Genomic DNA, 17,910 nt, shown 5'->3' on the forward strand with positions numbered 1-17,910 from the left:
CGGGAAATGGCGAATAGTTTAAAAAAAAAAGAAAAATATATATATATATTATCCCTGGGGATAGGGTATCCCTGGGGATAGGGGAGAAAGAATACTTCCCACGTATTCCCTGCGTGTCGTAGAAGGCGACTAAAAGGGAAGGGAGCGGGGGGCTGGAAATCTTCCCCTCTCATTTTTTTTTTGAATTTTCCAAAGGAAGGAACAGAGAAGGGGGCCGGGTGAGGATGTTTCCTCAGAGGCCCAGTCCTCTGTTCTTAACGCTACCTCGCTGAGGTGGGAAATGGCGAATAGTATGAAAGAAAGATATATATATATATATATATATATATATATATATATATATATATATATATATTTTTTTCTTTTGCCGCTGTCTCCCGCGTTTGCGAGGTAGCGCAAGGAAACAGACGAAAGAAATGGCCCAACCCACCCCCATACACATGCCTTGATTCAATCCACTGACAGCACGTCATCCCCGGTATACCACATCGCTCCAATTCACTCTATTCTTTGCCCTCCTTTCACCCTCCTGCATGTTCAGGCCCCGATCACTCAAAAATCTTTTTCACTCCATCTTTCCACCTCCAATTTGGTCTCCCTCTTCTCCTCGTTCCTCCATACCTACGAATAGTCATTCTTGTTTGCCAATATTCCACTCATTGCTATTCGAGTGAAAACATTCAAAGTTTGACTGGTTTCAACACGTTTTTATATTCACAATTCTCTATTATTACTATCATAAACATAATATAACATTGTGTCAATAATTCATTTCCTGGATAATTAGAATCTTCCCACTTTTTCCTAGTCACGCTCATGAAGCACTACAAAGTGGAACCGAATATTCCTCACCCCATTTGTTTTTTTTCTTTACACATTTTCCAAAGAAGGAACCAAAGTGTGGTCCAGTTGAGGATCATCCCAGAATAAAACCTCATCCTCCTTTCTTATTCACTACCTCCCAATTGACTGACACTGCAACTATTTAACAAATAACTTAGTCTTATTCACATTTACCTGATATTATCCTTTACCAGGAACTTAAAACTCAGTCACCCTTCTGCGTGCCCAGTCAGAAGCGCGACTATAAAGGAAGGGAACGGGCTGGATAATCTTCACCCACCTCATACTTGTTTTTCTTGATTCTCCAAAAAATGCAACAAAACACAGGAGACTCACTGGAAACTATTCCTGAGAACCAGTCCTCTGTTCTTCTACACGTACACTACCTATAAATCCGATAATATAAAATAAATATATATATATATATATATATATATATATATATATATATTTATTTTTTTTCTTTTGCCGCTGTCTCCCGCGTTTGCGAGGTAGCGCAAGGAAACAGACGAAAGAAATGGCCCAACCCACCCCCATACACATGCCCTTGATTCATCCACTGACAGCACGTCATCCCTGGTATACCACATGACTCCAATTCACTCTATTTCTTGCCCTCCTTTCACCCTCCTGCATGTTCAGGCCCCGATCACACAAAATCTTTTTCACTCCATCTTTCCACCTCCAATTTGGTCTCCCTCTTCTCCTCGTTCCCTCCACCTCCGACACATATATCCTCTTGGTCAATCTCTCCTCACTCATTCTCTCCATGTGCCCAAACCATTTCAAAACACCCTCTTCTGCTCTCTCAACCACGCTCTTTTTATTTCCACACATCTCTCTCACCCTTACGTTACTTACTCGATCAAACCACCTTACACCACACATTGTCCTCAAACATCTCATTTCCAGCACATCCATCCTCCTGCGCACATCTCTATCCATAGCCCACGCCTCGCAACCATACAACATTGTTGGAACCACTATTCCCTCAAACATACCCATTTTTGCTTTCCGAGATAATGTTCTCGACTTCCACACATTTTTCAAGGCTCCCAAAATTTTCGCCCCCTCCCCCACCCTATGATCCACTTCCGCTTCCATGGTTCCATCCGCTGACAGATCCACTCCCAGATATCTAAAACACTTCACTTCCTCCAGTTTTTCTCCATTCAAACTCACCTCCCAATTGACTTGACCCTCACCCCTACTGTACCTAATAACCTTGCTCTTATTCACATTTACTCTCAACTTTCTTCTTCCACACACTTTACCAAACTCAGTCACCAGCTTCTGCAGTTTCTCACATGAATCAGCCACCAGCGCTGTATCATCAGCGAACAACAACTGACTCACTTCCCAAGCTCTCTCATCCCCAACAGACTTCATACTTGCCCCTCTTTCCAGGACTCTTGCATTTACCTCCCTTACAACCCCACATATATATATAGTTGTGTTAATGGAGTGATAGTTTTCATGCATGGTGTTTGGACAAGAAAATAGTGAAGTTGGAGAAAAATGTAGCTTAGACATTGAAGCTTATTGATACAGTGGTGAAATTGATGAGAACTGCTATTGACGTTTGTGTGAATAAATTGTACATTTCCTTTTCCATAGCCAGAGGTTGAACCATTATGTGACATTCATTTTTTTCATTCATTTCAAGCTAAAAGTTTGTTTTCTAAATTGTTTCTTACATTTTTCATATGTATATATATGTATGTGTGTGTGTGTGTGTGTGTGTGCGTGTGTGTGTGTATGTGTGTGTGTGTGTATATGTATATATATATATGTATATTATCCCTGGGGATAGGGGTGAAAGAATACTTCCCACGTATTCCTCGCGTGTCGTAGAAAGCGACTAGAGGGGACGGGAGCGGGGGGCCGGAAATCCTTCCCTCCTTGTATTAACTTTCTAAAATGGGAAACAGAAGAAGGAGTCACGCGGGGAGTGATCATCCTCCTCGAAGGCTCAGAGTGGGGTGCCTAAATGTGTGTGGATGTAACCAATATGTGAAAAAAGGAGAGATAGGTAGTATGTTTGAGGAAAGGAACCTGGATGTTTTGGCTCTGAGTGAAACGAAGCTCAAGGGTAAAGGGGAAGAGTGGTTTGGAAATGTCTGGGGAGTGAAGTCAGGGGTTAGTGAGAGGACAAGAGCAAGGGAAGGAGTAGCAATACTCCTGAAACAGGAGTTGTGGGAGTATGTGATAGAATGTAAGAAAGTAAATTCTCGATTAATATGGGTGAAATTGAAAGTTGATGGAGAGAGGTGGGTGATTATTGGTGCATATGCACCTGGGCATGAGAAGAAAGATCATGAGAGGCAAGTGTTTTGGGAGCAGCTGAATGAGTGTGTTAGCGGTTTTGATGCACGAGACCGGGTTATAGTGTTGGGTGATTTGAATGCAAAGGTGAGTAATGTGGCAGTTGAGGGAATAATTGGTATGCATGGGGTGTTCAGTGTTGTAAATGGAAATGGTGAAGAGCTTGTAGATTTATGTGCTGAAAAAGGACTGATGATTGGGAATACCTGGTTTAAAAAGCGAGATATACATAAGTATACTTATGTAAGTAGGAGAGATGGCCAGAGAGCGTTATTGGATTACGTGTTAATTGACAGGCGTGCGAAAGAGAGACTTTTGGATGTTAATGTGCTGAGAGGTGCAACTGGAGGGATGTCTGATCATTATCTTGTGGAGGCTAAGGTGAAGATTAGTATGGGTTTTCAGAAAAGAGGAGTGAATGTTGGGGTGAAGAAGGTGGTGAGAGTAAGTGAGCTTGGGAAGGAGACCTGTGTGGGGAAGTACCAGGAGAGACTGTGTACAGAATGGAAAAAGGTGAGAACAATGGAAGTAAGGGGAGTGGGGGAGGAATGGGATGTATTTAGGGAATCAGTGATGGATTGCGCAAAAGATGCTTGTAGCATGAGAAGAGTGGGAGGTGGGCTGTTTAGAAAGGGTAGTGAGTGGTGGGATGAAGAAGTAAGAGTATTAGTGAAAGAGAAGAGAGAGGCATTTGGACGATTTTTGCAGGGAGAAAATGCAATTGAGTGGGAGAAGTATAAAAGAAAGAGACAGGAGGTCAAGAGAAAGGTGCAAGAGGTGAAAAAAAGGGCAAATGAGAGTTGGGGTGAGAGACTATCAGTAAATTTTAGGGAGAATAAAAAGATGTTCTGGAAGGAGGTAAATAGGGTGCGTAAGACAAGGGAGCAAATGGGAACTTCAGTGAAGGGCGTAAATGGGGAGGTGATAACAAGTAGTGGTGATGTGAGAAGGAGATGGAATGAGTATTTTGAAGGTTTGTTGAATGTGTCTGATGACAGAGTGGCAGACATAGGGTGTTTTGGTCGAGGTGGTGTGCAAAGTGAGAGGGTTAGGGAAAATGATTTGGTAAACAGAGAAGAGGTAGTAAAAGCTTTGCGGAAGATGAAAGCCGGCAAGGCAGCAGGTTTGGATGGTATTGCAGTGGAATTTATTAAAAAAGGGGGTGACTGTATTGTTGACTGGTTGGTAAGGTTATTTAATGTATGTATGACTCATGGTGAGGTGCCTGAGGATTGGCGGAATGCGTGCATAGTGCCATTGTACAAAGGCAAAGGGGATAAGAGTGAGTGTTCAAATTACAGAGGTATAAGTTTGTTGAGTATTCCTGGTAAATTATATGGGAGGGTATTGATTGAGAGGGTGAAGGCATGTACAGAGCATCAGATTGGGGAAGAGCAGTGCGGTTTCAGAAGTGGTAGAGGATGTGTGGATCAGGTGTTTGCTTTGAAGAATGTATGTGAGAAATACTTAGAAAAGCAAATGGATTTGTATGTAGCATTTATGGATCTGGAGAAGGCATATGATAGAGTTGATAGAGATGCTTTGTGGAAGGTATTAAGAATATATGGTGTGGGAGGCAAGTTGTTAGAAGCAGTGAAAAGTTTTTATCGAGGATGTAAGGCATGTGTACGTGTAGGAAGAGAGGAAAGTGATTGGTTCTCAGTGAAAGTAGGTTTGCGGCAGGGGTGTGTGATGTCTCCATGGTTGTTTAATTTGTTTATGGATGGGGTTGTTAGGGAGGTAAATGCAAGAGTCCTGGAAAGAGGGGCAAGTATGAAGTCTGTTGTGGATGAGAGAGCTTGGGAAGTGAGTCAGTTGTTGTTCGCTGATGATACAGCGCTGGTGGCTGATTCATGTGAGAAACTGCAGAAGCTGGTGACTGAGTTTGGTAAAGTGTGTGGAAGAAGAAAGTTAAGAGTAAATGTGAATAAGAGCAAGGTTATTAGGTACAGTAGGGTTGAGGGTCAAGTCAATTGGGAGGTGAGTTTGAATGGAGAAAAACTGGAGGAAGTGAAGTGTTTTAGATATCTGGGAGTGGATCTGTCAGCGGATGGAACCATGGAAGCGGAAGTGGATCATAGGGTGGGGGAGGGGGCGAAAATTTTGGGAGCCTTGAAAAATGTGTGGAAGTCGAGAACATTATCTCGGAAAGCAAAAATGGGTATGTTTGAAGAATAGTGGTTCCAACAATGTTGTATGGTTGCGAGGCGTGGGCTATGGATAGAGTTGTGCGCAGGAGGATGGATGTGCTGGAAATGAGATGTTTGAGGAAAATGTGTGGTGTGAGGTGGTTTGATCGAGTAAGTAACGTAAGGGTAAGAGAGATGTGTGGAAATAAAAAGAGCGTGGTTGAGAGAGCAGAAGAGGGTGTTTTGAAATGGTTTGGGCACATGGAGAGAATGAGTGAGGAAAGATTGACCAAGAGGATATATGTGTCGGAGGTGGAGGGAACGAGGAGAAGAGGGAGACCAAATTGGAGGTGGAAAGATGGAGTGAAAAAGATTTTGTGTGATCGGGGCCTGAACATGCAGGAGGGTGAAAGGAGGGCAAGGAATAGAGTGAATTGGAGCGATGTGGTATACAGGGGTTGACGTGCTGTCAGTGGATTGAGTCGGGGCATGTGAAGCGTCTGGGGTAAACCATGGAAAGCTGTGTAGGTATGTATATTTGCGTGTGTGGACGTGTGTATGTACATGTGTATGGGGGGGGGGTTGGGCCATTTCTTTCGTCTGTTTCCTTGCGCTACCTCGCAAACGCGGGAGACAGCGACAAAGTATAAAAAAAAAAAAAAAAAATATATATATACGGGGGGCTGGAAATCCTCCCCTCTCATTTTTTTTTTAATTTTCCAAAAGAAGGGACAGAGAAAGGGGCCAGGTGAGGATATTCCCTCAAAGGCCCAGTCCTTTGTTCTTAACGCTACCTCGCTATCGTGGGAAATGGTGAATAGCATGAAAAAAAAATATATTTTTTTTCTATTTTTTTTTGCCGCTGTCTCCCGCGTTAGCGAGGTAGCGCAAGGAAACAGACGAAAGAAATGGCCCAACCCACCCACATACACATGAATATACATACACGTCCACACACACAAATATACATACCTATACATCTCAGTGTATACATATATATACACACACAGACATATACATATATACACATGTACATAATGCATACTGTCTGCCTTTATTTATTCCCATTGCCACCTCGCCACACATGGAATAACAACCCCCTCCCCCCTCATGTGTGTGAGGTAGTGCTAGGAAAAGACAACAAAGGGATGGGGAGAAAGAATATTTCCCACGTATTTTCTGCGTGTCGTAGAAGGTGACTAAAAGGGGAGGGAGCGGGGGAGCTGGAAATCCTGTCTTTGTATGTGTATGTATATATATGTATTTGTGTATATGTTAATATATACATGTATTTTTGCATGTATGGGTGTGTATGTGTATATGAGTGGATGGGCCATTCTTCTCATGTCTCCTGGTGCTACCTCGATGATGCAGGAAATGAGGATTAGGTATGATAAATACATGAATAGATATATATAGTATTATCATTAGTGGTTTAAAAAGTTCACAGTCATTGAGACCCTGAGAACCTGAGAACCTTCCTGTTCCAAAGGAGACCACCTATGCTGCTTCCCCTAAATGGTCCTGAGGTTGCTTAACTAACTCTTGTGTGTGTATATTACTTATATTTGTTTATGCAAATGTGCATTTGAAATATCTGATGGGTTATGTGTGAACATTTACACTTTTTGAATTGCATTTGGTGCATATATTTCAAGTTCATATTATGGGACATGTAATTTTATCTTGCACCTTTTCACTTTATTCTGTTAGCTTTCTTTTTCTATTGTTTAATGTACCATATGAGACAGCTAGCTTTTGTATAAAATTTTTCATTTTGTAGGCTTTATATGTAATGACCTCTTTAATTCCAGCTACAGATTATATTACTATAACTTTTTTGAAATTGCAGTTTTCTGATGTCATGTTATGAGAATGTGAATGCACCCTTGAAATTATTAATTGTTTTGGTATATTACCCCAGGATCCTCTTTTATGGGGTTCTCTGCAACTTAAAGCTGTTTTACAGTCGGTAGTAGGGAAATGATGGACTCTTTTGGAGTGAGACATTCCTCGATGAAAATTAGTAGGTAATTTTTCACTCATGGTGTAACCACAAACAGGCAGTGTATGGTAATACCCACTCTTGGAATGATATATTTATGTATTACAGATTACAAGCCATATAATGAACCACTTGTGGCACTTTCCCTTGGGTGTGGGAGCACAGCGTCTTTCATCATTGGTAGTTGAGGGTGATGATGTACCAGGACTCTCTGGGGACGAACTCTCCTCTGAAGTATTCCTATCTCCTCATGTGCAGCTCTTTGCACTTAACCAGTCATGCCTACTATCCTTAGTGCAGCTGCCAGCCTTACATGTCCCTGGTGGTGCTGCTACAGCTGGCTTTAAGACTCCAAATTCAGAGGTAGGTTGATTTGGAAATAGCTGTGTTCAATCTATATATCTAAATCTCTAATGCCTGTTCCTTTCTGGAACTACTGTAAATTGATGGCCATGTCAATAGAGTCTCCTTAACTAGAGAACTCCAATGTGCAGTTTGTCATTTCCTTAACATTGCCATAGTTATGAATTCAAAGGGATTGCATTACATTTTGTTGGAGGTAGATAAATGCAACTTTGTGGATAAATGCTGCTTTCTGCTTTATGAATAGTCTATCTGACCATTTCTATTGCTGATGCCTATTCCTCTGGGAATTCCCTCAAGGGAGTGGCCGCAGCAGTTCCACTCATTAGCCTTTAGTGCCTCACCCTTAGCAGGCCACTGCCTAAGGGCAACTCAAGCACAGGGTTTCCATAGACTCCTGCCTACTGTTCCTACCAACAGCTTCCACCTAATGTTTGTGCCTAATGTTCCAGCCTACTAATTGTGCCTAATGCACCTGCTTAGTTTTCCTACCTACTCCTTGTGCCTAATATTCCTATCCACTACTTCTATTTATTGTAACTACCATTTAGCCAAAAGGCTGGGCTAGCACAATGCTCAATGCAGGAAAATCTAGAGTTATAAAGAAAAAGCTGTGTGAGTTATTGCTGTCACATGTTATTTGTAACAGAGAGATTTTATTTTTGTGGACAGAAATATCAGCAGTCTACATATGGGTGAGGCAGAAAGAAAAGACAGCTGCCTGAATTAAAGGAGCTACTTTACAACCACTGAAGTGCTGGCTCACTATGCAGCCATCACTAATCTTCCTGATATCAGTAATCACCCCATAATCTGCCAAACCTAACTTAATCTCATATTTTTAAGAATGTTTAAAGTGTATTCCTTATATCACTTTAGTCATATGTATTATCCTTTGATTATCTCTTTAGAATTGGGGTTGACCAGAGAATAAAGATATGAAATTTGAAAGCAGAAAGAAGAATCAGTTTTTTGATGAATATAATGGTTTGTTACTCTTCAGGTGAGGCTAATCCTTCGTGACTTATCCGGGAAGTTCTCATGGGATGCCTCACTCTTGTATGCTCCACCAGCTGAATATGTCCATGAGCAGCCCATTCAATTACAACCGCATCAACAGTCACATCAGCAGCAGCACCCACAGCAGTTACAGCCACAAGCACAACAGCAGTCAAATATTTCCCCAGGGGTATGTCTTATCTCCTTTGCTTTTCTCTATTTAGGAAGGCTGTGTTGAAAAAATAAGATATATTTGTGCGAATCACAATATAAACCCCTGTTTGCACCATTCACCATTTGACATCTCAGGAGGATCATAGGAGGAATGGAAGGTTAATCTTCGGTAGAGTTTCATTTGGTGTGGGTAAGTTTTGAAGTTTAGAATTATCCAGGAGTTAATTCTGCTGTAAGATTTATGTCTAGAGTTTGCAGAAATATTTTATGAACTAAAATGTATAAAGTTGGATAACTTGTGTAGTGCTGGTACAGTTGAATTAAGAGGATAGATAGGATGAACATGGTTTAAAGAAGTCATGAAATAGTCTTTTTACACCAAATTTCTTTTCCAGTCTTAGTAAGGTAATGGTAGGAACAACTGAACAGCTTCCTCACCGTCACAAATCTACTTGTTAGCTGTCATGTGTAGTGTACTAAAGTCAGAGTCTGCCTTTCTTAGCCAAGCCCCTTGTGACTAATCCTTGGTTTACCTTGACCATGAATGTAAGTCTTTTGAGATGATATGGTTAAGTTGAATGTATGGCTGACGAAACGATGATCAGGTAGATATATGTGAGTACAGAATAATGTACAAGGAGGAGATGTGAATGGTGGAAGAGATGGATAGATGTTGTGAATGGTGTATTATGGTTGTAGATTTGGACTCTGAACACAAATGAAAAGAAGTGGGTGGATGTGTTGAAAATGAAATGCCTGAGGATGATGTGTTGTGTGAGATGGGTTAATCATTTAAAGAATGACAATGTGAGAGAGAGGTGTGGTAGAGAGCAAAGTCTGAGTGATATGTAAGATTCTTTCTGATTTAACATCATGCATTGTTCTTGATGCTTTCACTTTGCTGCTATGCATCAGTTATCATGTATCTTTCCCTTCCTCTTTCTGTCCCATAAAGTTTGTGTTCTTTCAGCCTCTAATGATGCTTCATATGTTTCTGTCATCTTGCTTGTGAAATGTTTTTGAATTCATGCTAACTTGTTTATTTCCTTTTGTTTGACTGAAGACCATATGGTACAGCAGTATTCTGTTTTTCTCTCTATGCGTTTTAAACATTTTCATCATTAGCTTTGCACCTTTTCAGAAAATTCTTATTTTCATAGCACTCATTATTTGGCTTGAAGGTGGTCTATGGTGGGGTTGTGTGATGTCATCAAGGCTATTTAAGTTGTTAATGGATGGGTTGGTGAGGGAAGTAAATGCAAGGGCCTTGGAGAGGGTAAGTATGTAGTCTGTAGGGAGTGAGGCGGGCCTGGGAAGTGTGTTACCTGCTGTTTACTGATGAGACAGCACTGGTGGCAGATTTGAGTGAAAAACCACAGAAGTTGGTCTGAGTTTGGGAGAGTTTGTGAAAGGAGTATAAGAGTAAATGTGAATAAACAGAGGGGGCCAGGTGAGGTTATTCTAAAAAAAAGGCCCAGTCCTCTGTTCTTAACGCTACCTCGCTAACGCGGGAAATGGCGAATAGTTTAAAAGAAAAAGAAAAAGTGAATAAAAGCAAGGTTACCAGGTTTAGCAGTGAAGAAGGGTGGGTTAGTTGTGGCTGTGAGTTTGGATGAAGAAAATTTGGAGGAATTGAAGTGTTTTAAATACCTGGGAGTGGACATGGTAATGATTGGAACCATGGAAATGGAAGTGAGACATAGAGTGGGTGAGGGGACTAAAGGTTCTGGGAGCATTGAGGAATGTGTGAAAAGAAATGTTATCTGGAGTGCAGAAATGGATATGTTTGAAGGTATAGTAGTCCCAGCCATGCCATATAGATGCAAGGCATGGGCAGTAGATGCAAATGTGCAAAATGAATGGTGATGTATTGTGTGAGGAGGGTTGATCAAGTAAGTAACTAAAGGATGAGAGACATGATATCTCAGTGGGGTAGACAAAATCTTGTTAAGTCTAATGCCTCCAAGACCCAGTTTCTACCCATTTCTTTGTTAAAAACCCCTCACAACTCTCATCCCTCCTTTGACAGCTCTGTAATTCCACCTCTTAACTCAGTGAACATACTTGTATTGTTGTAACATCCACTCTTTCTTGGAGGCCCCACCTTACAGGAATTGGTAAGTCTGCCTCTAAGAAACTGAGTGTCCTGTTTAGATGTCGAAACTTATCTGAACAGTTGCTCTGATTATACAAGGGATTGATTCATCTTTGTATGGAGTACTGCTCTCACATTTGGGTTGGTTCTAGCTCTGCATCCTTACTTGACAGAGTTTGAGTTGAAAGTGATCCACCTTATGAACTGTCCCATGCTAACTTCCAAACTTGACCCCCTTGCCTTGCATCATGGTGTTGGTTTACTTTCCCTTTTCTATAAGTGTTATTTTTTTTTTTGCTCCTGAGAGCTGGCTGCTTGTCTGCTCTTAGTACTAGCTAGACCACATAATACTCAGCAAGCTGCTGCTTCACATGGTTATTGTGTGGCCATCTGCAACTTCAGGGTGGGCCGTTTTGACAACTACTTCTTTCCTAATAACTATGACCTGGAACATTTCAAAAGATAGGTTTTTGATTTTCTCAAAAATTTGCAATACTTTACCTTGTCTTTTCTTTTTCTGTTTAAGAATTCTCACTATATTTCAGTTTGGGCCTGGCCTTTATGTGAACTTTTGTCCGTGACTGGAGCTTTATAGAAAAAAAGTTTGGTAATAATAGTATGATTGAGAGAGCTGAAGGGGGTGTGCTGAAATGATTTGGACGTATGTCGAGAATGAGTTGGGAGAGGTTGACAAGAGGGATATATATGTCATATATGTGTCTCTGTTCCTGGAAATTGTTAAAAGTATGAAAGAAGAAAAGAAAATTACTATCTTATCAAAGTGCTTCTTGAATTTAAGTCTCTTTTTGATATTTCCAAGATCTTTAACAGTTTTCTTTACCTTCTATGTCTTTTATTAATAAGCCTTAATAGGGAGCCACCAGTACATTATTGTTCAGTGGCTCATTTGGCTATATTTGTTTTCATGAAATTTCTGCAGGGTCTATTTTGCCCATTAGTAAGTTACATTCAGCTCTTTTTGAAGTTTTTTGTTGTGTTATGATCGTATTACTTTTCTCATGTCATCTGCAAATACTTGATTATATTTTCATTTATCTATCTGTCAGTCTAGAATTCTTATTTCAAATACTATTAAAGCTGATACCAATTCTTGTAGTACTTTTAATAGAACTATCTCTTCTTCAGACGTGGTTTCTTATGCCATCACTTTGAATTTTCTCTTTATTGAAAACCTTGATTCGTTTTCCCAGTTTACTTCTAATATTTTGTTTCGCTATTTTCTGTAATAAAACTTTATAGTTTACTTAGTCAAATGCACTAAGGTGATTAATGATAGGTTGACGAAGATGATCTTTGTATCAAGAAGGGAGAGCCATGGGAAGGGAATACCTTAAAGGAGGTGGAAGAATGGGGTGGTGACATTGGGTATCAGGGCCAGAGTGTTCAGGAGGGCAAGAGACTTATATGGGACAGGTTAACTAGGATCAATGTGATATATATATGAAGGTGGGATCATACTGGTGATAGGCTGAATGAGCAATCAAGATGGATGATAGACATTGGGTTTAGGACTATATACATGACAACAATAGATTGTGTGCAAATGAGGCCCTTGATTAATTGTTCCTGATGCTACTTCACTGAAGCAGTGAGGTTATAAGGAGGCCAGTGGATTCTGTGTTAAGACAAGAAGCCCAGTGAACTCCATGTTAAGACAAGAAATGATAGGACGTATTTGTCAATTTTTTTTCTCTGCAGAGTGAGCTTTTCTTATAAGATGATCTTTGTGTCAAGTAGAGGGAGGAATGGGAAGGGAAGGCCTTGAAGAAGATGAAAGGATGGATTGAAGGTGATGCTAGGTTATCAAGGCCTGAGTGTTCAGGAGGACAAGAGACCTATATGGGATAGATTAACTTGGAGCAGTGTGCTATATAGGTTTGGGATCATGCTTGTAATAGGCTGAATAAGCAGTCAAGGTGGGTGATAGACATTGGGTTTAGGACATTACACTTGAGAGCAGGAGATTAGTTGTGTGTATATGAGGTCTTTTTTTAATTGTTCCTGATGATACTTATTGAGACAGTGAGATTATAAGGAGGTCAGTGGATTCCATGTGAAGGCAAGGAGGCCAAGGAACTTAAGATGAGAAATGGTATATATTTATCAACTTTTTATTTTCTCAGCAGAATGAGTTGTTCTATAAATTTAGTTTCTTCTTGTAGAGTGATGTGAATAGGTCTGATAGAATTGATGAAACTTTGATCTCTTCTTGTAGAGTGACATGAATAGGTTTGATACTGATTAGAACTTAAGTCTCTGAATCCAAGTACATTTTGATAGGCTTGGTTGATATTCTTTGATAGTAATTAACAGCCAACATATTGGGGTAGGCCAACAGAGAACCTAACTTTTAAAGTGATCTTAATTCTCAGTGCTTTACTTACTTCATTATTTTCTTTACTGATATGTAAATGTTTTTCAGTCCAGTACAGTTCCATCATCATCCATACCAACCAGTGTTGGTTATACTACTTTAGGAGTCCAGTTCAGTTCTACTGGTAGCCCAGGTCTCGCAGGTGGTCGAGACGATGTCATGTCATCATCTTTTGTAGTTACATCACCGCCCAGACACACAATCAGACACCGTCTACGAGGGGTCCTTCCAACGTATGAAGACACAGCAGATGATCTTGACAACCTTGATGATGTAAGTATAACTGTGTAATCGACTGATTCTTGAATATGAAACAGGTTTGGAACTGATTATACTTGTTTGATTATAAGAAAGTTTTTAGTGACTTCATATCTTTACAAGTTATTTTGTTATGTACATACTTTGTTATTTTGTAATCTGCATACAGTATTATAGGTTGAATATGGAAGATCTTTAATCCTTGGAACCAAGCAAGGTGCAGTGTTTGGATAGTTGTAGGTTTTAGACATGGAACCATCTGTTATGGTCTTAAGATTGTAATCTTAACAGAGACCATTTTATACGTAATGCAGATTGTAAATGCTGTTATTTTTGATATTTTTGAATATCATTTATTTCATACTTGATTGCTGTTTCCCACATTGGTGAGGGAATGCCAGGAACAGACAAAGAGAGGCCTCATTCTCTCACTTCCATTCTATATCTGTCATATGTAATGCTACAAAACCTCAGCTCCCTGTCAACAACCAAACTTCACAGACTTTTCCTTGGTTTACCCATGTTACGAGAGGTTACATCACAAGTGAAAAATCACCTGTGGAGAGGCTGCATTCACTTGGAGTACAGCCTCATCAAACAACTTCTTACTCCAAAGGATTATACATTTCCATGCCATTGGAAAGTGCAGCCTTAGGCTGCAGGAGCCTCTAGAATGATTTCTGGCTACCACCAGGACTCTTTCACAGAAATTAATCCTGGCTAATGGTAAATTGAAAAAGTATCATTTTTATTTAGCAACACTCGCCAAATAATTTTTTTATTAATGCTTAAAAGATTAAGATATAAAGTGAATCAGTTGTACTATCATTTTGGGATTGTTTCTTAGCCTTCTGTCCCAGATGAGAAGCCAACAAGAGTATTCTAATGAACAGCTGCTTGTAACACAATATTGTAATGGTTTTGAACTCAGGTGTATTTTACTTTCCTTGTCTAAGCTCAGAAAACTCTTTTAGCTTTAAAACCCATTATGTTTGATTGTAACATTAGTGTTGGTGAAATGATATAAGAATTAGTATTTTATGAATGTAGATTCCATTAAGTGTAATGGTATATTTTGTGTTTTACCCTCAGCTCTTGAGGTATGTAGGACATACAAGCCCTGAAGTTCTAGAGCAGTTTGGTCATGCATTAAATGAAGCAGTTGGTCCTCCACCAACCCTGCCAGTTGAAGCTCAGCATGATGCCATCTCAACCATTCTGAACCAGCGTAATGTGGAAAATGACTTCTTTAGTAGACACTGTTCAGATCCCAAGTGAGTGTAAAGCTTGCATCATTTCTAGATTTCCTAAGGTAAGATTCTTGAAAAATTTCAGAGCATTACTTTTAATCATAAATCCTGGATAATGTAATGAATTACTCGGCATAATGTAAGAACTTTTGTTTAATTATATATTTCTTATTTGGTACCAGATTAGTAGTATATTTCATAATGAAAAATTGAGCTGCTGTAGAAAGGGGGTGACATTATTGTTAATTTGTAATACGTTTTATTATATGACCTAAAGTGAGATACTCAGGGATTGACAGAATGCACAAATAGTGCCACTGTATAAGGCAAGAGGGTTATAAAGTAATGCTCGAATTACAGAGCCTTTTTTTGGTAAACTCAGTAATGTATAATGAAGAGTGATGATCAAGAGCATGGTGGCATCTTACTGAGATGTAGATCCATGTAGTCAGTCAGTCTATGCTTATCCTCTCTTTATTACTGAGTCATTTCTGTTCACTTTGTCAGCCTTCTCAGTCAGGCTGCATTTATTACCACTCCTTTGTCTGACAAGTGTGTGTTGCTAAATCCCTTCCTAATTCCTCCTGAAGACAGAGACAGGAATAGCAAAACCAGTGATGTTATTATTGGGGCAAAGTCTTTGTGAAAGCAGAATTATGCATCTGTCTATATCATTGGTGCCTGTTCCCACTTGGAACCCTCACAAGGGTGTGACCATGGCAGTAGAGTCTCCATGACTAGTGAACTCTAGTACTGCTACTTGCTCTTTAGTGTCTCATCCTTAACAGCTCACTGACAGAGGGCAACTTTAGCACAGTGCTTGCAGAAGCTTCTGACTACGTGTATATTTTTACTTTTACTTTTACTTTTTACTTTTTACCAGGAGTATCCATTATATCCTGTTTCTCTTTAAGCATGATTTGCCCAAGTGCTCAGTGCCCTACACCAGTAGAGTCAAGATCAGCATTTCAACAAGGTCGACTGCTCTTTGATCAATTGGGTCTAGCATCATGGGAAAAGCGACGATCTATCTTTACCCTTAAGAAGAATGACAAACTTCTTCGTGAATTAAAGAATTTAGACAACCAGGTTAGTTGATTATTAATCTATTCATCACAGAAAGCATAGAATAAAGTAGCTTATTGTTTAAGAAAGCTTTGCTTCCATGGGAAAGTTTATAGATATATCTAGGCTTATCATCCTATTTGAATATTGACATTGCAATGATGAGAATTTATCACATTGGAGATATTAGCACAAGATGAGGTAACATTTTAGGGGATCCAAGGTAAGTTTGCTGTGTATGAGTCAAAATTAGATCTGAAATATTGATTTATTTTTACAGTACTGCTTGATTTGCAGTATATAATTGGTTAAAAGACTTACTGCAAAAAGAGTGTGATATTGTGAAAAGGGAGAGATTTAAAAGGAGTGAGATATTGTGAAAAGAGAGAGATTTAAAAGTTCTAAAATTCATCAAGAAATGTTTGATATTTTTACTTTAATGAAAGGAAGGTAGATTGTCATGAAGTTAAAGAATATTGAAAGGAAAAAGTGTTTTTTGACATGTAGATTGTGGAAAAGTCCTTTTGGGGTGATGCGGTGCATAGTGATACATGGGAGTGAAATATGTGCATAGGATTTTAGGAGATATAATGCAGACCCAAGATGAATTTTCTCAGAATTAGATAAGGATGAAGGGTTAAAAATTCACAGGGAAATCCTGCATTGTGAATTGAATGATAAAGTAAAAGTAGAAGTGTTGAGGTGTGGACCTGTTTAAAGATTTAAGGAGATGATTGGGACTATATATCAAAGACTAAAGAATTGGTGAAAGGATAGAGGAGAGAGTATGTGTTATTGAGAGTGATTATGATTGAGTACAATGTAGAACTGTGACAAGATTGTGGTTTGTGGAGGAACTTGTACATGAATCATCCTACTATAAAGAGGAAAAGATCATTTAGGATTTAGAGTGGCAGACTTATAGGTGAATCAGCTTCCATGATTCCTAAAAAAAGAATGAGTCTCGCAATGCTGTTGGATCACTAATGTATAGTTGGTAGCTAAGGTTTTTAGGAATGTTCCATATCTTCCACCTAGTTTTGAGTTCTAGAAAAGGAGACGATGTTTTTAGGAAAGGTTTTATAGCTGCTCCTAATACTTGTTCTTGTTGAGAGTTCTTTGATATCTATATTATCTTTCGAATATCTTACAGATATGCCTGATTTTATAGATCAGGCTCTTGTGTCTTTGAAGTGCTTGAACATGAAATTTTTGTGATCACATGTTTTCAACATGATTCAGAATATTATGATCTCATAAACTGCTTTTGTTACATCATTGTATTTCAGAAATGCCGTGAGACTCATAAATTAGCTGTGATCTATGTGGCTGAGGGTCAGGAAGATAAGATGTCAATCCTTAGTAACAGTGGGGGGTCTGCAGGCTTTGAGGTGAGATTTTCTTTAATATTCTTATGTATTTCCATTATTATATGGAAAGTTTCAGTGCTAGTGAATTTGTATAGTATGCTAGACATGATTATTAAAAGATTTATTTGAATTAAAGGAGGTATGTTTTACAGCGTGGAGTGTATTATGAGGTATATATGGTTAAAGAAAGATGGGGTAATTTCATAATAATGAAATTTGCAAGTAGCAATATATAAATAAGTTGCTGGAATATAGATTGATTAAGGAAAAGATTTGATGAGGTTATTCTTGGGGTTCTTACTATAGAACTGCATAGTGATTTTATGCATTTGAGACATTTATTGTACATTAATTAGATAACCATTAGTTAGATATTTATCTCATGTAGGGGAATTTTGAAAAAGAAGTGTATATATAGTGTAAAGTATCTGAATAGTACTGAGCTACTTGGAATGTTGTAGGCTGATGATGATGTACTTGAATTGCACTTATTGTTGAAAGACTCTCAATAGATATGTAAAGAAAAATTTTTTCTACACTTTTTTCAATATTTCTCATATGAGTGAGTTAGCATCCGGAATATATATGATAGCTAGGTAAACTTGTTCATTTTTTTGAGAATGGTTTGACAGTGACACT

At 39.1% G+C, this 17,910-nt stretch overlaps 1 protein-coding gene across 2 annotated transcripts in view; it reads left to right on the forward strand.

Moving 5' to 3' along the window:
* LOC139747934 (ral GTPase-activating protein subunit alpha-1) overlaps positions 1–17,910 on the forward strand; it is a 143,360-nt gene that overhangs the window by 77,296 nt on the left and 48,154 nt on the right. For both annotated transcript variants that reach the window (XM_071660419.1, XM_071660420.1), the window contains exons 28-33: positions 7,411–7,665; positions 8,669–8,854; positions 13,377–13,601; positions 14,679–14,860; positions 15,751–15,925; positions 17,191–17,292. In XM_071660419.1, coding sequence (XP_071516520.1) covers positions 7,411–7,665; positions 8,669–8,854; positions 13,377–13,601; positions 14,679–14,860; positions 15,751–15,925; positions 17,191–17,292 — 1,125 coding nt within the window. The remainder of the gene's footprint in view (positions 1–7,410; positions 7,666–8,668; positions 8,855–13,376; positions 13,602–14,678; positions 14,861–15,750; positions 15,926–17,190; positions 17,293–17,910) is intronic.

Source organism: Panulirus ornatus, chromosome 71, assembly GCF_036320965.1.
Source record: "Panulirus ornatus isolate Po-2019 chromosome 71, ASM3632096v1, whole genome shotgun sequence".
In the NCBI taxonomy this organism is placed as follows: Eukaryota; Metazoa; Arthropoda; class Malacostraca; order Decapoda; family Palinuridae; genus Panulirus; species Panulirus ornatus.